Below are 17,823 nucleotides of genomic sequence, written 5' to 3' on the forward strand. Positions count from 1 at the left end.
GGTACTGTATTTCTCAGGCTCCTGAACTGTGAAAAATAAATTTCTACTGCTTATAAACTATTCTATTGCCTTAGGAAAAATTCATAGCACTGAGGTTTCCTAGGCAAAACACAAGCCCTGATGTGACTGGTGGGGGAATTGATTTTTTGTGATTCCCCAAAAGGACTGTACCAAGGATTTATGCAGTCAAAACCAATTGTTGGGCCAGGGATGTAGCTCAGCAGTACAGTGCCTACCTGGCAAACATGAGGCCCTGAGTTCGATTCCTGGTACCAAAAAAGGAAATAATGTTTTTTTTTTAAAAAAAAAAAAAAAAGACCAAAACCCGACTGCTAAATATCGCTTAAATAGTTTTCAATTGTTTAACCAGATACAAAGCAACATCTCATTCTTTTAACTTCCATTTCTTTTATCACCAGCAGTAACATTTTTTTCAGGATTATATTCTAACTAGAATGCCAGATGCTTTGTATTTTGCCCTGTGTTCTGGGACATTTTTTTTTCTGGGTGATTTCTTCATTTTGAAGAAAACATTAATTTTCAAGAGCTCTTATTTGTCTTTTAACTTTTTCTTTTTAAACAAAGGTATAATTTACAACATGTGGCACAATCTTTTTTGGTGTACAATGGTCTATAGCAACTTTACTCATCACAACCCAAACTGAAAACTAAAACATCCAAGTAAACTGATAAACTAGTTATGGCACATCCACATGGTGAAAGACTACTCAGCAATGAAAAGGAACAAAGCACAAGAACCTGCAGGAACGTAATGATTACCGAAACATGCTGAGTATGACCCAGCCAGATACACAAGAGTATACACTCTTGCATGAGTCTAATCAGAAAAGTTAGAAGAGATACTATATAGTGATTTAGAAGTCAGTAGTTATGGGACATGGGTGAGAATTCACTTTCAGGAAGCGTGGAGACCTTTTGGGGGGAGTTCTGTACCATTGCTGTGGTCATAAGTGTAAGTGTGTTCCCAGTTAGGGGACAGAAAGCTGGAGTAGATCCAGGCAGTTTAGTATCTACACATACTGCAAAAGCAGGCTGGTGCGGTGGCAGCTCCTTAGGACCCTAGGACCACTGGACAGCACTGAGCGGGTGGGAGGAATGGTGGGAGGTCTCTGATGAGGAGGAGACTGAGCTGGCGCTGGGCAGGTTTGCAGGCTGCGGCTGCACCCAGGGGATGGGGGAGGGGCTCCAAATGGCCAGGCACAGTTGCCCACAAGGGATGAGGCTCCTTCCCAGGCTGTTGGCTCTGCTTGCTCGGGAGGGGTCCTGCTATAGCGCAAGAGGCCTCGAAGAGCGTCCTGCCGAGGCTGGGATTACACGGTGGTCCAGCCTCACCTATAGGGAGGTGTGAGCTAGGCCCTTAGGGAGCCATGCAAGCGTCTCAGAGCACTGTGTCCCAGCTGTGTCTGGCAGTGTCACCTCTGCCACCCTGCCTTTCACCTGTCCTGCCAAGAATTATTTCCAAATATTTTCAGGAGCTTAGGTCTCCTTATCAGACAGCTGATGAATTGCACAGAGCTCAGCCCAAAGGATTTCTGTTTGTTGGAAGCAACATCTCCTGACCGTAATTCAGTCCAGTGATGAACAGGCCCACCTGAAAGGCTCTGCACAACCAGGCCTGCCACCTGGAATCAGGCCAGCTGAGCCCCAGATGTCCCTGGAGCCCACCTTACTGCCACACTACTTCTGCTCCAAGTTGAGAAACTGCTCCACCTCTCCTGGTTCACTAAGCCAGGTACAGGAGAGGGTGGGCAGCTATCTAGGTGCCCTGGATGGCCCAGTAGGGACCCAGCACAGTGCGACTGTCCATCGCTTCTCATGCTGCACAGCATAGTCTGGTTTGTGTTCGGCAGGGCAGGAAGAGAAATATCAGGTGAGACTCTCCAACCTCCTTTGCCAACATAGGTTCCGGGCCTTATGTCCTTGAGGTAGGCATGAAGGGAGACAGGAAGAACAAGCATGCCTTTGAAAGCCCTTTCTGAGATTTGTTGATGCTGCCACCTGTCGGTGACACAGGGCAAGACATGCCCAGTGAACATCCCAAGCAGGTCCCACTGCTGAGCTTCCATGGTTGCTAAGGCAGCAGCACCCTCATCTGATGGATGCGCCTGGGCATCCAAAATGCACCCAAGGCCATGTGGGACCCTGAGAAGCTCAACTCCCCTCTGCTGCACGTCTGGGGGTCACTGTCCCGTGCCTGGAGAAATGGCAGTCAACATCCTGAGTACTCTCAGAAGGAAAGTGGGAGACCCAGCCCAGCTACCAACCAGGATCAGTGCAGGACCGCAAGCTCTGGAGCTCTCTTTGCCACTCAGCTGTGTGTGTTAACTCAGCTCATGTGCAGGCACATGAGCCGGGCCTCTTTGGCCTGATGTGGTCAGATGGCCAGGCCCGTTCTGGCCATGGCCCTGGATGTACTGTCACGTCCTATGTGACTGTGACCATGGCTTTACAGCACTGACCAGGTGGCTGGTTCCACTGATGTTCCTGGCCAAAGGGTTTCACCCCCGATTTCCAGAGAGGTCCCCTTCAGACATGGGTGCCCCTCAGTCTAGAGCCTAATGCTCCTCTGGCACGAGATGGGACTTGATGATCCAGTTGCCCTGTGGCCAGGCACAAGGCTGCCAGCCCCTGGCTGCTATTCTGAGGCAGAGGAAATGTAGCAAAGCCCCATGGACAGGAGTCATTCAGGCCAAGCACCACAGCCACACCTCTGCCCTTGGGAGAGACCCCTGTCCTGTGCAAAACTTGAATCTGTCTTCCCTGAGGACACACCGTGTAAACAGTCCAGCATTCACCACTGGTCATTAACTCAGCTGACCTGGGATCAGGTCTACATTCTCAGAGGCCTTGCTGAGCCCAAGGCGGTGGCACAGATGCTGCCTCTGAGTCAGCCAGACCCCGTTTATCTCTTTCTCGGCATATCCCCTGGGAAACACGCTCGATGGGCCAAGGGCACATCCTTGGTGTTTGCCCTGCTCCAGCCCCATCCCACAGTGAAGATATCGGGGTACAAACATATCCTAGTCTCTCAGTGATCACCAGCTCCCAATAACAAAGCAGAAACTGTACGGGGCATGTGGGCACACGCCTGTCATTCCAGCCCTTGGGAGGCTTAGAGCATTTGAGCATCTCAAATTTGAGGCCATCTTGGGCTACATGGGGAGTTTCAGGTCAGGCTCAGCCTATACAGTAAGCTCCTTATTATAAAGAAAGAAAGAAAGAAAGAAAGAAAGAAAGAAAGAAAGAAAGAAAGAAAGTACTGGGATTTCAGGTGTGTACCGCCATGCCTGGCTTTGAGAGGGTAGTTCCTAAGGCTGGGTGTTGTTTGGGGTCCTGCCCGCAGGGCCTCTTGAGTAGCCCTATCCAGCAGGCTGAGCCCAGCATACTGCTGGAAAGACTGCTATCGGGTGCTGAGGCTCTCTTGGGTTCACCTGAGGGGTGTACAGGGATGCATACCAGAGCCTCAAGCATGCTAGGCAAGCATCCCACCCCTATGCTACACCCTCAGCTCCTTTAAAATTTTTTCTGAGGACCAAGGATGTATCTCAGTGACACAGCACCTGCCTGGCAAAGCACAAGACCCTGAGTTTGATTCCTGGTACCCCAAAAAAGTTTTTTTTTTTTTTTGGAGACAAAGTATCACTAAGTTTCCTACAGTGGCCTGGAATTTGCAATCTTCCTGCCTCAGCCTCCCAAGTAGCAGGGATCACAGGTGTTCCCCTAGGGCCAGCTACTGCGCCAGTCCCAAGTGCTTTTTCTAAGTGGATGGTGCTTGGCTCCCCAGCCAAGTGGCTTCATCAGAGTAGTTCCCCCACTCTCCTGGGTTGCTCCCAGGTTCCACCTGGCCAGGCCACTTGTCTGTATCTTAATTATCACACCCCAGTCATGACATTTCCCCACTGGGAACATCTCTTACAATGAAGAGAAGCATTATGCACATATAAAACATCTATTCTTGGGGGCTGGGGATTTAGTTCAGCGGCATAAGCTCCTGCCTTGCAAGCAGGCAGTTGTGAGTTTGATCCCCAGTACCGATAAAAAGGAAAAAGACAAAAAAAAAAAAAAAAAAGAAAACATCTATTCTTCCAGGCTTTGGTGGTGCACTGCTGAAATCCCAGCATTCAGGAGGCTGAGGCAGGAGGGTCTCCACAAGTTCAAGGCCAGTCCAAACTACATAGCGAGACCCTGTCTCAAAAATGGGAAATTCTATCCTCAGGGTACATTTGGTTTTACCACTCGGTGTATAATAGCTCAAAGGAACTCACTCCTAAACAACGTTGATTTATAGTCGAGTGGCAGGATCATTTGCAAATCCTTGGGGCAGGTTGTAGGCAATATCTCATCACAGCGGCCTGTGGCACAGAGTCTACAACGGCAGAGGAAGCCTAGAGGCTGATTAGGGCACATGGCCCCAGAGGAGGTGGGCTGGGAGCTTGCGTAGGCAGGGTGGGGGAGACCTGCCCTCTGTGTGGCCAGGACCAGGGCATATAAATACAGAAGGTTACTTGGGACAGGTTGGACTCCAGCCCTGGACACTGGAAGTCCAGAATGTTTAGCTTTGGACTCCCGGACTTAAACCAGCAACCTCCTGCCTGAGCTCTCAGGGTTTTGGCATTGAACCAAGGGTTACTGCTTTGGCTGCTCTGGTTCTGAGATCTTGGGATTCACCTGGGTCCCTCTGCCAACACCTAGGGGCTCCCGCTCGCCTGTCATGGGCTTTTCTCAGCCTCCATAGTGACGACGTCACTTCCCTTTAGGATGTTGCCGGGGTCTCCCCCTCGGTGATCTGTTGTGCGTTATCTTGGCCCCCTCCCAGCTTTCATTTTGAGGAACTTATTTCCCAGTTGCTCAGTGGTTTCCTGGGAGTCACCCCAGATGGAAGGAAAATACTTACCTTCCCTCACGGCCTGGAGCGCTGACCAAACATGCGGTGACCAGGGCAACTGTTTCATCATCTTGGAACTCACGATCTCGATTATGAATCCAGACTGAGGTCACAGTGGACTTGCAGGGCCGCCTCTCCTGCCCCCAGATGAGCTCAGCCGCGCCACTGCCCTCACACTGTAAAGACCTGCTGCCACAGCCTCGGCTTCTGATTTACCTCCCCTGGATCACGCTGTGGGTTTGGCCCAAAGCAGCCTGAGGTCAGTCATTAGCACCCAGTTTGCCAGCCTGAGAGCTGCTGTGAATTCTCCGGGCCTTTGGCCAAATGTCTCATTGCCTTCCCTTTTCGCCCCATGTAAGACTGGGTCTGGGTGCATTTCTGAGGGACTGATGGCCATTCACCACCCTGTCCCTTTGGAGTGGCCCTCTTGGATTGTTCCAAAAGCAGCGAATGTCTCAGGGAATGAAATGGCCACCTACCGCCAGCTCACCTTGGGAGGAGGACTCTTTCCTTCTTGGAAATTTAGTCATCTGTATTTCTTTCCACTTCTTTCTGTTCTTTTAAAAATAAAATGAACTCCCTTGTGTCTGTTTCTCCCCAGCTGCTGTGATGGGGCCGAAGGTGGCCTGTGGAGATTTCCTACAAACTACCCAGAAGCAGAAGTGTTTAAGCTCTCACCACTTCCAGCTCTCAGATCTCAAATATTTCCCCTTTTTCATTTGTTTAGTACTGGGTTTGAATCCAAGGACCCAAGGGTATGCCAAGCCCAAGCTCTACCACTGAGCTATAACTCCAGCCCCCAGTTTTTAATTTTTATTTTTTTGGACACAGTCTCACAGGCTGGCCTTGCATCTGCCTACTCTGGTCCTCCTCCCTTGGCCTCCTTAGTGCTGGGATGACAGTTGTGTGACACCAACCCAGTTCCCAGTTTCTTCTTTTAAAACAAGTTATTGGGCTGGAGATTTAGCTCAGGTCAGGGATTTAGTTCAGCAGCATAACTGCCTGCCTGGCAAGCTCAAGGTCCCGAGTTCGATTCTAGATACCAAAAAAACAAACAAAAAGGAAAACCAAGTTATTGGGCTAAAACTCCTCTTTGACGTAAACCACTTTCTGATTTTAAGGGATGGCCACTTTACTTCATGTTTTTTTTTTTCTTTTAAAGTGTGTGTGTGTGTGTGTGTTTGGTGCCGAGAATGAAACCCGAGACATTATGTACACTAGACAAGTGCTCTACCACTGAGCTACCCACCAGGCCTATTTGATGGTTCTTTGTAAACCATGACCTTGAAATTGCAGTCCTCCTGCTTCAGCGTCCTGAGTATTGGGATTACAGACATGCAACTCCCTGCCTAAAGCTGCATGATTCCTATTGCTTGTGTTCTTACATGTTAAGTCTTTCCCGGTTCTTGTTTTGCAGTTCAGCCCCAAGCTACTGTGTCTTCTTGGCCTTCACTGATTCTGCTAGCAAGGTCTCAGAGGGACTTGGGGGAGTGGGCAAGGGCTCCCCAATCTCCAGCTCAGCACCCAGGACGCAGTCTGGAGAGGAACGCCTCAGAGAAGTTTTTCCCTCTTGGGCCACATCTGTCCTAGAGTGGACCTTAGTCCGTCCTTTCCTACCAAACTGATGTGACTGGTCCAAATCCACAGTGTCAGCCGTAAGTGTCTCTGACATTTACGACCCAATGGCTTTCACATTTCCATGTGGGCTTCCAGACCCATCTCTTCACTCGGTACTCTTTAGATCCTCCAAGGGACATCTCTAAGTGCTAAACTCCCCCTTCTCCCCACAGTTCTGCTTCTCTGGCCGCCTTCCTGGCGGACAGCGCCACCATCTGGCCAAAGTCTGTCCATGACCTTAAGCTCTCAGCCTGGGCGCCTCCACTGCTACCCAATCAGCTCTGCCTGCCCCTTGGCCCAGCCCTCCAAAAAACCGCGAAGCCAAGAGCACCTGAAAGGCACAGTGGTTTTATTGTTTCTATCCAAGGAAGGACGCCTCGGCAGGAGCAGGGGCCAGAGTGGACCTAGGGCTGCCCCTGCAGCAGTGAGGGTGCTGGGGGTTGGAGCCCAGGACCGTGGGGTGCTGCTCTCAGTGTGACCAGAGATCGCGGAGGAGGAGGCACACTTCGGCCTGCAGGCACCATGGGCTGGCGCCCTCACCGATGTCGCTTCCGGATACTCTGCAGCTCCTGAGAGATGGTGCTGAAGCTCGGCCGCTGCCCAGGCTCATAGGCCCAGCACTGCTCCATGAGCCGGAACACGGCATCAGGACACAGCTCCGGGCAGGGCAGGCGACCCCCTGGGAGGACAGGGAAGGCACTGGGCGTGAGAACCGCCTGGGGCCACTCACACAGACCTGTCTTGTTTACACCACTGACCACAAGATAGAGATCTGACTTCTGTCTCCACCTCCCCACGTGCTGGTTGTGTGACTCTGTAAGGCTCAGTGTTTCCATTTGCAAAAGGGACACACTGATCCCCCTCACGTGTGGGAAGGGCAAATGTGCTAAGGCACGGCCTGGCACAGACAGGTGCTCCACGCAGGGAACTACAGGGTGATTCTCTTTTTTGGTTTTTTTTTTTTTTTTTGTGTGTGTGTGTGTGTGTGTGTGTGTGTGTGTGTGTGTGATACTGGGGACTGAATCCAGGGCCTTCACACTGAGCTACATTGTCTTATCCTTTTTGTGTGTGTGTGTGTGTGTGTGTGTGTGTGTGTGTGTGTGTGTGTTTTGAGATAGAGCCTCACTAAATCACTGAGTTGCCCAAGCTGGGCTCAAACTTTTGATCCTGCTGTCTCAGCCTCTCAGAGGGTGACAGCTCCTGGGCTCCAGTGGGACAGGCTAATGCCATAGGCAGTACCTTACCCTTCTCCACGAACTCCCGCGTCTGCTGGTTGCTGAGGTTGGGGTAGGGTGAGGCCCCCAGGCTGAAGGTCTCCCAGAGCAAGATGCCAAAGCTCCACACATCGCTCTCAGAGGAGTATCGGCCTGTGGAGGGGATGGGGCGGCATGAAGGAGCTGTCCCCGTCACCCTGTCCACTGGCCTCCCCGTTGCAGCCTGGGCTGGATGAGGAGCAGGTACCTACCGTAGTTCAGGGCCTCAGGGGCGGTCCACTTCACAGGGACTTGTCTGAGGCCCCCTGAGGCTGCATAGATCCCATCAGCCTCCTCCCGGGACATCCCAAAGTCGCTGATCTTCAAGACATTCTTCTCTGTCACCAGGCAGTTCCGAGCAGCCAGGTCCCTGGGTGAGGCAGAGCAGGGGACTCCTTCAGCCAATGTCACCTGCCTGGGCTGGGCAGCGCACCCAGACAAAGCCAGGAACGAAGGTGCCGCTTGTGGGGCGTGGAGCTGATACCCAGGTCAGGCCGGCTCACCGGTGGATGCAGCACTTGCTCTCCAAGTACTCCATGCCTGAGGCCGCGTCCCCCACCATCTGCAGCAGCATCTTCACGCGCAGGCGGGCTCCCTCAGTCCGAAGGAAGGTCAAGAAGTCGCCTCCTGGACAGGGGCAGCCTTGAGCCTTAGGGACACCTGGCTGGCTGAGTTCCCACCCCGAGACGGGCACCACACTCACCCTGCACCAGCTCCATGACGATGTAGATAGGCTGCTTCTGGGTGCAGACACCAATGAGCCGTACAATGTTGGGGTGGCTGTACTGCTTCAGGATCCTGGGGGGTGCCAGTGCTCAGCTCCCGGCATCCCTGCCCGTCTCCCTCCACAAGCCCCAAGGTCATGAGAAGCACCTCAGAGTCAGGGGATGACAACCTGGCCTTACAGGCCATCGGCCCTGGATGCATGATAGGGTGGACCCCCTGGCAGCCTTGGCTCTATTTATGGGGACAGAGTGCTACAAGGTGTGAGGGGGCTGGGAGGGTTCAGCGCCACCAGTGAGGTCAAACACTTTACACTGGGCCTCGTGCAGAGGAACACTTTGGAATGGAACCTCTGGTCGTCTTTAATTTGTTACTCACCTGGCTTCTTGCAGGAACTTGGCCTTGAGGTCGGGAGGGAGCGTCTCCCGACAAGACTTCACTGCCACCAGCGTGTTGTCAGCTCGCAGCCGCCCGCTGAACACTTCGCCAAAATTGCCCTGAAATGGTCTCGGGTTCCTACCAGAGCTTCCGGTGCTTCGGTCTTGTCTGTGCTCAGGGGACAGTCCCTGGTCCCCAGCTCTCTGTGTTCAGCCCCCAAGCTCAGACTTGCTCCCCTAGCTCTCTAGAGCTTTGCGCTGGTGGGCAGGACAGTCACCTGTGACATGCCGCATCCTCAGAGGTGTCAAGGGAGAGCCAGGGCCACTCTCCTTTGCATTTGAAAAGCAACCTCCTTCCTAGGCAGGCAGTTTACAGCTCATATGAGGGCAGGAGCTGGGGTGCTAGTGAGGAGTTTGGGGCAGGTACTCCATTCCCAGGGGACAGCTAATGGCAGTGGCTGGGCAAGGGAGCCAATGGTACCGGACAGAACCACCTGGGAGACCGAGAGGTCTCCGGATGCAGGGCCTGGGGATGGCCCAGAGCAAGTGGCAGGGAGGGAAAGATGCAAACTCACCCGCCCAATCTGCTCGCCCAACACCAAGTCCTCATGGTTTAGCACCCACTTGTCCTGGGAAGAAGAGTCAGAGTGTCACAGTAAGTACAGAGCAGGGCCCCAGGCTCTGGGGAGGTGTCCGCCATCTTTTCCTGGAACCTCTGTGTGAGGCTATGTCTGACGGGGTTTGGCCTGATCAGGATCGTGCTCCCCCAGTCGGGATCACACTTGAGGTGCCCCACCAGGTGAGTACTACCCAGAACACGCAGTCACAGCCTGAATGTGGGTTTTGGATAATGTGTGCCCTTGCTGTTCCATTGTGGCACCCTGACCCACAGTCCCCATTCCCTAAGGCCACAAGCTCACCTTGGGGACAGCCCTATATAGGACAACACCACTCTTCTTGGTGAGGGGCTGCTGGGAGCAGAGCAGGTGGTCGATGAGCAGGGGGATGGTGGGGAAACCGTCGCCTTCCAGGCGGTACAGGTTCTGCGGAGAGAGGGCCTGGCGTCAGCAGCCTCCTTGCTGACTGATGGACAGGGAGAGAGCAGGGAGAAGGGACAAGGCAGAGAGGCCCACAGAACAGACACAAGCATGTGACATGTGACAATCAGGCCACCATTTTTTGTGTGTGTGGGATGTACCAGGAATTCATCTCATGATCTTACACTTGCCAGGCAGGCGCTTATGCCACTGAGCTGTATCTCCAGCATGGTCACCTTTTCTTAGGGGAGGACACATGCTAAGTCGTTCTCCTGCTGCAGGGACCCAGGTGGCCTCCAGCTTTGTCCGGCAGGGATAGGGAGGCGTTTAAGATGTGCCAGCCACTCCCTGCCTGCTCATGGTCATCCCCTGGTAGGCAGGTAGCCCGGGGCCCCACTCACGTCGGAGGACTGGATGATAAAGTGGCGTGGCAGGCCATCCCACAGCACTGACAGCACATACTCCTGCTTGCCCTGGCTCTCCCGCACCAGGAAGTCCCCGGAGTTCGTAAGCAGCTCAGCCACCTCCGCCCGTGGGATGGCCCCGTGGTACCACAGCTGCTCATGTAGGGGCTTCTGCACCTCGGGAACCAGTTGCAGTGGTGGGGGGAGCTGGACACGTGTGGGAAGAAGTGGTTAGAGTCACTCAGGGGAGGCAACTGGACCTTGAGTCTCTGTTTACCCACTAAGTCCTCATAGCCCCCAAGTAGCACACACAGCTATCTGTGTACCTTCTCCTCCAGGTCACAAGCTCTCTGGAGAAGGAAGAGCAGAGGGACAACCAAGGCTACTAGTCCCTGAGATGGGGAGCCCAGAAGGGCATGGAGTGGCAGGCACTGGGAACGTAAGCAGCCTGGACTTCAAGAGGAGAGGGGCACCCCAATAAAGCAGTCCGGGTGGGGTATTGTCCTGGAACATTCCCATGACTCAGCCCAGAAAACCAAGGGAAGCAGACCCTGAACCTGGCCCACCCTTTAGGTCCAGGCCCTGGGCTGGGCACCACTCACCGAGAACTTGGGGCGGAAGATTCCCGAGAAGTGGCTCTTGATGATCTCCAGCGTGGGTGTCTTTCCCCCCTCTCGCTCCTGCTCCTGAGGCCAGGGACACACGTCAGCGGGTGGCCAGGCTTGGGGAGGGGGAGGGTGAAAATGAGGAGCACGGCCCCTGAGCGCACGGCTGTGGGGGACATGGCTGGCGGGCAGGGGAGCGGCGCTCACCGAGGATGAGGTGGAGTGGCGGTCATCCTGCAGGAGCAGCACAGCTGGGGGCTCACCAGGGCCCAGCTGCTCCAGCTTGGTCTGCAGCAGCTCCTGCTGGGCCTGCAGCTTGGCCTGGCTGCACAGGGCAACCTGCAGCCCCTGCAGTGCCTCCTGCAATGCCTGCCTCTTGCCCAGCAACTGCACCCTGTAGGCCAGCAGGCGGGCAGCCTGTGAGAGACCAACCTCGGTCTGCAGCCACAGGGGAGGCCATCAGGACGAGGAGCTAGCGGGGTGTTGGGGGGACCCACTCACCGCTCCCGGGGATGTGTGTTCTGCTCCTCACTCCAGAGCTCTCGCTGCAGCTGGCTGACCACCTCCTTCCGGCTCAGCGTGGTTTCGGTGGCCACCGCCAGGTCATCATTCACTGAGGTCAGCCTGCAGCCAAGGCAGGGCCTTGTCAGAGTTGCAGCTCGAATGTGTCCTGCAGAACCAAGCAGGCTGCGCAGCTGCTGAGGTTCAGCGCAATAGAGCTCACTTCCCACCTGCCCACATAACACCCGTGGTCTACAAGGAACTCCCAGGGCCCAATCCAGACCACCACTCACGTGTGCTGCACACTCTCTACAGTCAGCTCGTTCAACTGCAGCTCTCCGGGCTCCAGCTGCTCACCCTCCTCAAGCAGTGACTCATCAAAGGTGACACAGGGTGGGACATCCGGGGTGGAGCTAGAGGTGGACAAGGTCCCTTCAGTGAAGACGCCGGCAGCCCTGGCTCAGCAGGTGCAAGGGCGGATGTGCTTACCCATATTGTCGCAAGAAACCCTGGTACTCAGCCTCGGGCTGGATGCGAGCCGCAGCTGCAGCCATCTCCCGGTGAATGGCCATCACCTCATCCTGCACCAGGCTGCTAATCTCTAGGTATTCCTGCAGGATCTCCTTCCTGTCCCCCAAGACAGGTCCACCAGTCAGGGAGGCTTTGGGGCTGGCCAAAGTGAACAATTCAACCTAGGATACTGGGTTTGACCCCACCTTACTGCAGGGGACAGTCACATGACAGGCCTAGTATTTGACCTCTCCTGGGCTCCTACTTCCTGATTTGCTCATGGGGTGTGCTGCAGTCCTATAAGGACCTATAAGGTGGGAACCTGTGCACAGTGTCTGGCAGCCCAGGGGTCTCACAATATGTGAGCTGCAGTTGCCTGCCCTGGCAGTCAGCCCCAGAGCTGGGGACTGGACCCCCACAACTGTAAGCTAGCGAAGTGCTATGACTCTGTGCTCCCTGGGCAGCAGTCCCCTCAGCTCCCCTTGCCCTGGCCTCACGCATACAACCACCTACTCAAAGCGATCTTGAACACAGACCCCCTAAACACCCAGCCGAAGCACACACTCCCTCTTGGGCCACTGAAGTCTTCCAGCTAATGGTAACTCCATCTCCAGATACTCCAGGGGGTCAGGCAGCCTCGCTTGTCTTAGTCTCAGAATCTACAAGCAAATTCGCCTGCGCTGCCTTCAAAATACACCCTGGACCTGGCCTGATGGCCTTTCACCTCTTCGCACCACCCTGGGCCCTGGATCCCCATAAAAGCCTCCTTTCTGTCTGGTCTCCCTGCCTCTGTCCTTGGTCCCTGAAGTCTATCTGTACCACAACAGCCAGAGTGGCTTTTATTTTATTTTTTAAAGTACTAGACACTGAACCCCGAGCATTTGTATTGAAGTCAAACTCAATCCTGAGCCCTTTTTATTTCCTATTTTGAGACGTGGTTTCCGAAGTCACTAAATTGCCCAGGTGGGGCTCAAATTTGTGATCCTCCTGCCTTGGCCCACCTCAGTGCTGGATTATAGGTGTGCACCACCCCATCCTGCAGAGCGACCTTATCAAACAGTCCGCACAGAGGTCTGTCAGAGCCTCTGTCACCCGATAGCCTCTAACCCAGTTCGTCCAGCCTGGGTCTGCCTGACCCTGCCCTCAGCCAGCACTCCGCTGAGCCTCCTGGGTCTGACTTCTCTCTGATACCCTCTCCACACATCTGTCCCCTTGGGGTCCCAGTCTGGAATGTCTTTCTCCACACAGACCCATGGTTCACTTCCACACCTCCCTGGTATTTTTCTGAATGTCACCCTTTCAAAGAGGGCCTGTTGGTCATTTAAAACTAACTCCTCCCCAGGCCCTCAGCCCACCCAATCTCCCGGGTTAGATTTAGTTTTTTCTGTAGCACTTGCTTCGGACCTGCTTTGACCATGTGTGTGTTATATGTGCGCATACAAGCACACACAGGAGCTGGGGACAGAATCCAGGGCTTCACACATGCTCAGCAAGTGCTGTACTACTGGGCCCGTTTGCATTCCTTTCTTACTTTGAGACAGTCTTGGTAAACTGCCCAGTCTGGACTCAACTTGCTTTTTTTTTTTTTTGTCTTTTTCATTTTTATCGGTACCGGGGATCGAACTCACGACCGCCTGCTTATGCGGCTTATGCACTTATGCCGCTGAGCTAAATCCCCAGCCCTCTGGACTCAACTTTCAATCCTTGTGCCCTGGCTTCTGCGGAAGCTGGAATTATATAGGTGTGCACCACTGCCCTGTTTCTGCTCCCTTCCTTTCCCTAGCATAGATCACTGAGGACAGATGTCTTTGCCTGCATTATTCTCTGCTGTATCCCAGAGCCTAGCATGGGGCTGAATCAATGTGATACAACCCTGTGATGGGCAGGGGTGGTGACCTGCACCTGTAATCCCAGCAGGCTAGGGAAGGAGGGCTACAAGTCTGAGCCCAGTCTGAGAAATTTAGTGAGACTATCTCAAAATAAACTTTAAAAAGGGTAAGGGATGGGCTGGGGATTTAGCTCAGTGGCTCAAGTGCCTGCCTGTTAAGTGCAAGGTCATGAGTTTGATCCCTGGTACCAAAAAAAAAAAAAAAAAATTGGTAAGGGGTATAGCTCAACATACCCTGGGGTTCAATCTCCAGTACCATAAACAAACCCACCCCCAGCACCCTGAGGTAAGGGCACTGGCATATTAATTTGGGTGTACATAGGTGGACTGGTCCAGGGCCTCAGCCCAGGACCATTCTCCTATGACCATGCAGCCAGCACTCTGACCCAAATGAAAGTTCTGAGTGGGGCAGGGCTCACAGCACGCGTGCCATCTCCTCGTGGAGGTCCTGCAGGGACTGCAGCAAGCCGGGCAGCATGAGCTGGTGGTGGTGCTGGTGGTGCAGCTGCGCGGCCCGCACGCCCAGCACGTAGCGGTTGTGGTGGGCAAAGAGCTTCCACAGGCTGCGCACATACTTGTCCTTGGCCTTGTCCCGATCCTTGTCTATTGGTGGCAAGAGCGGGGAGGGGTGCGGGTGTCAGCACTGCAGCAGGTCAGCAGTGGTTTGATGTCCCCTCCCTGCCGTGAGGGAAGCCACAGACCTTTGCTGGCCTCCTGGTACTTGCGCCTGGCTTGGGCGCTGTCCCGGGCCAGAGCTCGGTACTGGCTCTTCAACTTCTCAATGTCCTGGCTGTGGGTCTGATGGGACAGAGGTGGCCAGTGTTAGGGATGGACAGTCCTCTTGTACGTGAAGGCCATCCTCCTGGAAAGGCCTAGAGACTTCAGAAGGCCGTGATGTGAAGCTGGGTGTGAGAGCCCACGGCTATAATGTCAGTACTCTGGGAGGCAGAGGCAGGAGGATCACAAGTTCAAACCCACCCAGGGCAATTTAATGACAGCCTCAAAATAAGAAATAAAAGAGTGACTGGGGATTGAGCTCGGAGAAAAGGCCCTGACAGTTATAGACAGGCAGCTGGGGGAGGCAGAGAGGGTCAGCTTCAGGTTCTGTGTGGCCTTAGTGGCTATTCAGGGCTCCAACAAAGGATCCTGAGCTTGTTTTGCATGTGCCTCTGTCCTTTGTTTCTTAACAAAGGAGCCCCCCATTTTCCTCTGCACTTGGCCTCGCCCCAGAGTCAGGCAAATCATGTTCCTGGCAACAGGAACAAGAATGCAGTCCGAGACCAGGATTGCCTTTCCTGTTCTGCTAGGTGTGGGGACACACTGACAAGCTCTACTGCACTCCTCTGAACCTCAGTTTCCCCCTCTGGAGCTGAGCTAAAGGCATAGACCAGACCAGTCTCTTTCTTTTTTCATTGTTTCTTTCGTTCTTTTTCTCTTTCTTTCTTTCTTTGGTACTGGGAGTTGAACCCAGGACCTTTACACTGCGCTACTTACATCCCCAGCCCTTTTTATTTTGAATCTTGTTAAGTTGCCCAAGCAAGATTCAAATATGTGATCCTCCTGCCTCAGCCTCTCAAAGTATGGGATCACAGATATGTGCCACAGGTCTGATTCCAATTTCTTTAAAGGACCAAATAGTAAATATTTTTAGGCTTGTAGGCCACAGGGTCTCTGTTGCAATAACTCATTTCTGCCCTTGTAGCTTTACAACAGCCAAAATCGACATGAAAACCAGCAGGCATGATTGTGTTCCCCTCCAATTTTACACAAGTGGGAAGCCCCTGCATTAGATGGTACCAGGCATGAAGGCCAGGCTGGCCACCAGAGGCCGCTGTGGGTGCATGGCCAGGCCAGCTGGCATTGTTGAAAGGGAGGTGGTGCTGGACAGTGGAGGGACTGGAACACCCAGAGAAGTAACAGTAGCTCTAAATCACAGGCCTGCAACTGAGGAGCTGAAGGATTCAGACCCAGGCAGGCCAACTGCTTGGCAGTGGTGGCCACATTGCTGTCTGCAGGACCCCAGAGTCTGGCAGTGTCACTACCCCAGCTCCTCCTAGGCAGAAGGGCCTCATTAGTCCTAGAACTCCCGGGGCCTGCCAGGACCAGACAATGCTGAGGCTGCAGGCCGCCCCCGGGGGGTGGGTGAGGAGGGAGGAAGTGGCCAAGGAGCTGGCCTTCCGTCCTAGGCTTGGCTCGCCTCGCGTGGTCAGGAACTTGTACTTCCCCTGTGAATGCTGGGGCCCTTGCACAAGCCACCCCTCCAAGGCTGCGTGGGTGACAGCGACCATTGAGGCCCTGCGCTGGTCCCCACCTTGGTGAGCTCCTGCTGCAGTTGCTGCCACTGCTCGCTGTAGGCCTTGCGCAGCTGTTGCCGCTCCCGGATCAGCAAACTCAGCTTGCTCAGGGGCCCCGAGTTCAGGTCCTCCGCGTGCTGCCGAAGCACTCGGCTCAACCCCTCTGTCTGGCTGGTAATCTCAGCCCAGGACTGTGGAGTGGAGGAGGCAGGGAGAAGGGACAGTGGCTTCTGAGCCTGCTAGATCTGCAGTCTCACCCCAAGCGGCTCAGGAAGGGAACGGGCAGACAGAGCAGCACTGGCAGAGCTCACCTGGCTGATGGGGCTGTCCAGGCCACTGCTTCGGCTCTGGCCCCCTGAGTCCTGCAGGGACATGTGGTGGAGCAGCCCCGCGTATTCCCGGTCGCTCTTGACCCGCTGGGCCATCCACTTCCTCATGCCTTCCAGCAAGCGAAGCTCAGCTTCCTGCATCTGCTGCACTGCCCCATGGCCCTGGGGGCTGCACAGTTCTGAAGAGAAGCCCATGGTGGCGTCCTGAGGGCAAATAAGATACTATCACTGGAGTAAGTCGGCAGCTGGAGATGGAGGAGCATAACAAAGAGGTTTGGGAGCCCTAGGGAGGAGCTGGGGACTGCAGGGGGTGAGTGGGGTCATGCCCAGCAAAAACAGCTCAGCTTGAGGCTGGCCCTCACTGCTTCCTGGACCCTAGGCCAAAGCCCAGCCAGAAGTCCCCTTTCCAATCCTAGAGCACGAATGCCCTGGACCCTCCCTCCTGGGGTCCTTGTACCCAGCACCACTACACAGGCCTGTACTGGGCTGGATCTCCCCAAGCTGGAGGCGCCCGGGGCCACAGCCACAACCTGGCTACTGGGGCTGTCCTGCCCTCTGTAGCCCATCCCTACCCGGCGGCTGTCATCTCCTGGGGCCCTACTCTACAAAGCCCCCAGCACCCCTGCAGTTACCCTTGCAAGCCAGCTGCTCCTGCCTCTGGGAGGCTGTGGACCAACGGACTCAGGCCGCGCCAACCCGGCCGGCCGGCCAGTTCCTGGTTGGTGCTTCCTCCTCCGGGCGATTTCAGTTGGCCCAGATCAGGGCGGGCCACTGAGGGGAAGGGGCGGGCGAGCCCCCGCCGGCCTTTCTGCCCCGCGCTGGGCCACAGCAGCCACCCTCGGAAACGGAAGGGAGGAGGCGGCGGCTGGGAAAGAATGGCCGAGAGAGCAGAGCTGAGAGGCCTGTGGGCAAGCTCACTCCCCAGGGCCAGCAAGTCCCGGGACCCGGCAGAGGGGCCTGAAGCCGGCAGAGGGGGCACAGGGGCGGGCTCGGAGCAGCCACTTGTCCAAAGGTTGTGAACAGTGGGGCACCCAGAAGCGGAAGGGGGAAGCTAGTCTGGGCCCTCCCCACCCCACTAGATTCCCCAAGGAGAGCTATGCGCCAGCTCTATTTGAATAAAATTTCCAAGTAAATATCCCGAGGAGAAGCCTGCTTCTCAAGTACTCTCTCTACCCGCTCCACCCAGGCGGCAGCAGCAGCTTTTGTGCCCTGCAGAACCTAGGGCTGCAGGAGTAGCGGAGGGGTGAGGGCGGAAGCCTGCACTTTCCCAGGTGGGCCTCAAGCTCCGCCCTTGTGAATCACCCTGGGCTTCAGGCCTATGGCTAGCAGGCAGCCAGTCACTGCAGCCCAGGGAGAGGATGGTCACTAAGCACAGGTCA

At 54.8% G+C, this 17,823-nt stretch overlaps 1 protein-coding gene and 1 long non-coding RNA gene across 3 annotated transcripts; one reads left to right on the top strand and one right to left on the bottom strand.

The window, feature by feature from the left end:
* Positions 1-5,014: 5,014 nt before the first annotated feature.
* On the top strand, positions 5,015-6,872 carry LOC134476382 (uncharacterized). The gene is made up of 3 exons (XR_010047971.1): positions 5,015-5,165; positions 6,324-6,561; positions 6,697-6,872. It is a non-coding gene; the product is annotated as an uncharacterized LOC134476382 (long non-coding RNA).
* Fes (FES proto-oncogene, tyrosine kinase) lies at positions 6,856-17,442 on the bottom strand. 2 transcript variants are annotated; one of them, XM_013158602.3, is made up of 19 exons: positions 17,077-17,442; positions 16,427-16,666; positions 16,133-16,306; positions 14,523-14,619; positions 14,241-14,424; positions 11,913-12,050; positions 11,717-11,836; positions 11,424-11,546; positions 11,130-11,316; positions 10,920-11,003; positions 10,315-10,524; positions 9,797-9,919; positions 9,452-9,505; positions 8,878-8,996; positions 8,480-8,574; positions 8,280-8,403; positions 7,989-8,146; positions 7,768-7,890; positions 6,856-7,202 (listed from the first exon to the last, which is right to left on the bottom strand). In XM_013158602.3, exons 2-19 carry the CDS (start codon positions 16,637-16,639, stop codon positions 7,060-7,062), a joined length of 2,469 nt encoding a protein of 822 aa, XP_013014056.1. In that variant the 5' UTR covers positions 16,640-16,666; positions 17,077-17,442; the 3' UTR covers positions 6,856-7,059. The 2 variants fall into 2 exon arrangements, with proteins under 2 accessions (XP_013014056.1, XP_003475804.1); XM_003475756.5 differs by having other exon boundaries at positions 16,427-16,648; positions 17,077-17,441.
* Positions 17,443-17,823: the final 381 nt, after the last annotated feature.

Source organism: Cavia porcellus, unplaced genomic scaffold, assembly GCF_034190915.1.
Source record: "Cavia porcellus strain 051 isolate PalLab524CR breed Dunkin Hartley unplaced genomic scaffold, mCavPor4.1 scaffold_6, whole genome shotgun sequence".
Taxonomy (NCBI): Eukaryota; Metazoa; Chordata; class Mammalia; order Rodentia; family Caviidae; genus Cavia; species Cavia porcellus.

Bases quoted from the DNA above. Each gene is read 5' to 3' on its own strand.
- Fes (XM_013158602.3), bottom strand. From the start codon at position 16,639: ATGGGCTTCTCTTCAGAACTGTGCAGCCCCCAGGGCCATGGGGCAGTG. The intron at 8,575-8,877 runs GTGAGTAACAAA...GGCACCCCCCAG, and splicing joins AAGTTCCTGCAAGAAGCCAG to GATCCTGAAGCAGTACAGCC. The intron at 7,891-7,988 runs GTAGGTACCTGC...TCCCCTCCACAG, and splicing joins CCCTGAGGCCCTGAACTACG to GCCGATACTCCTCTGAGAGC.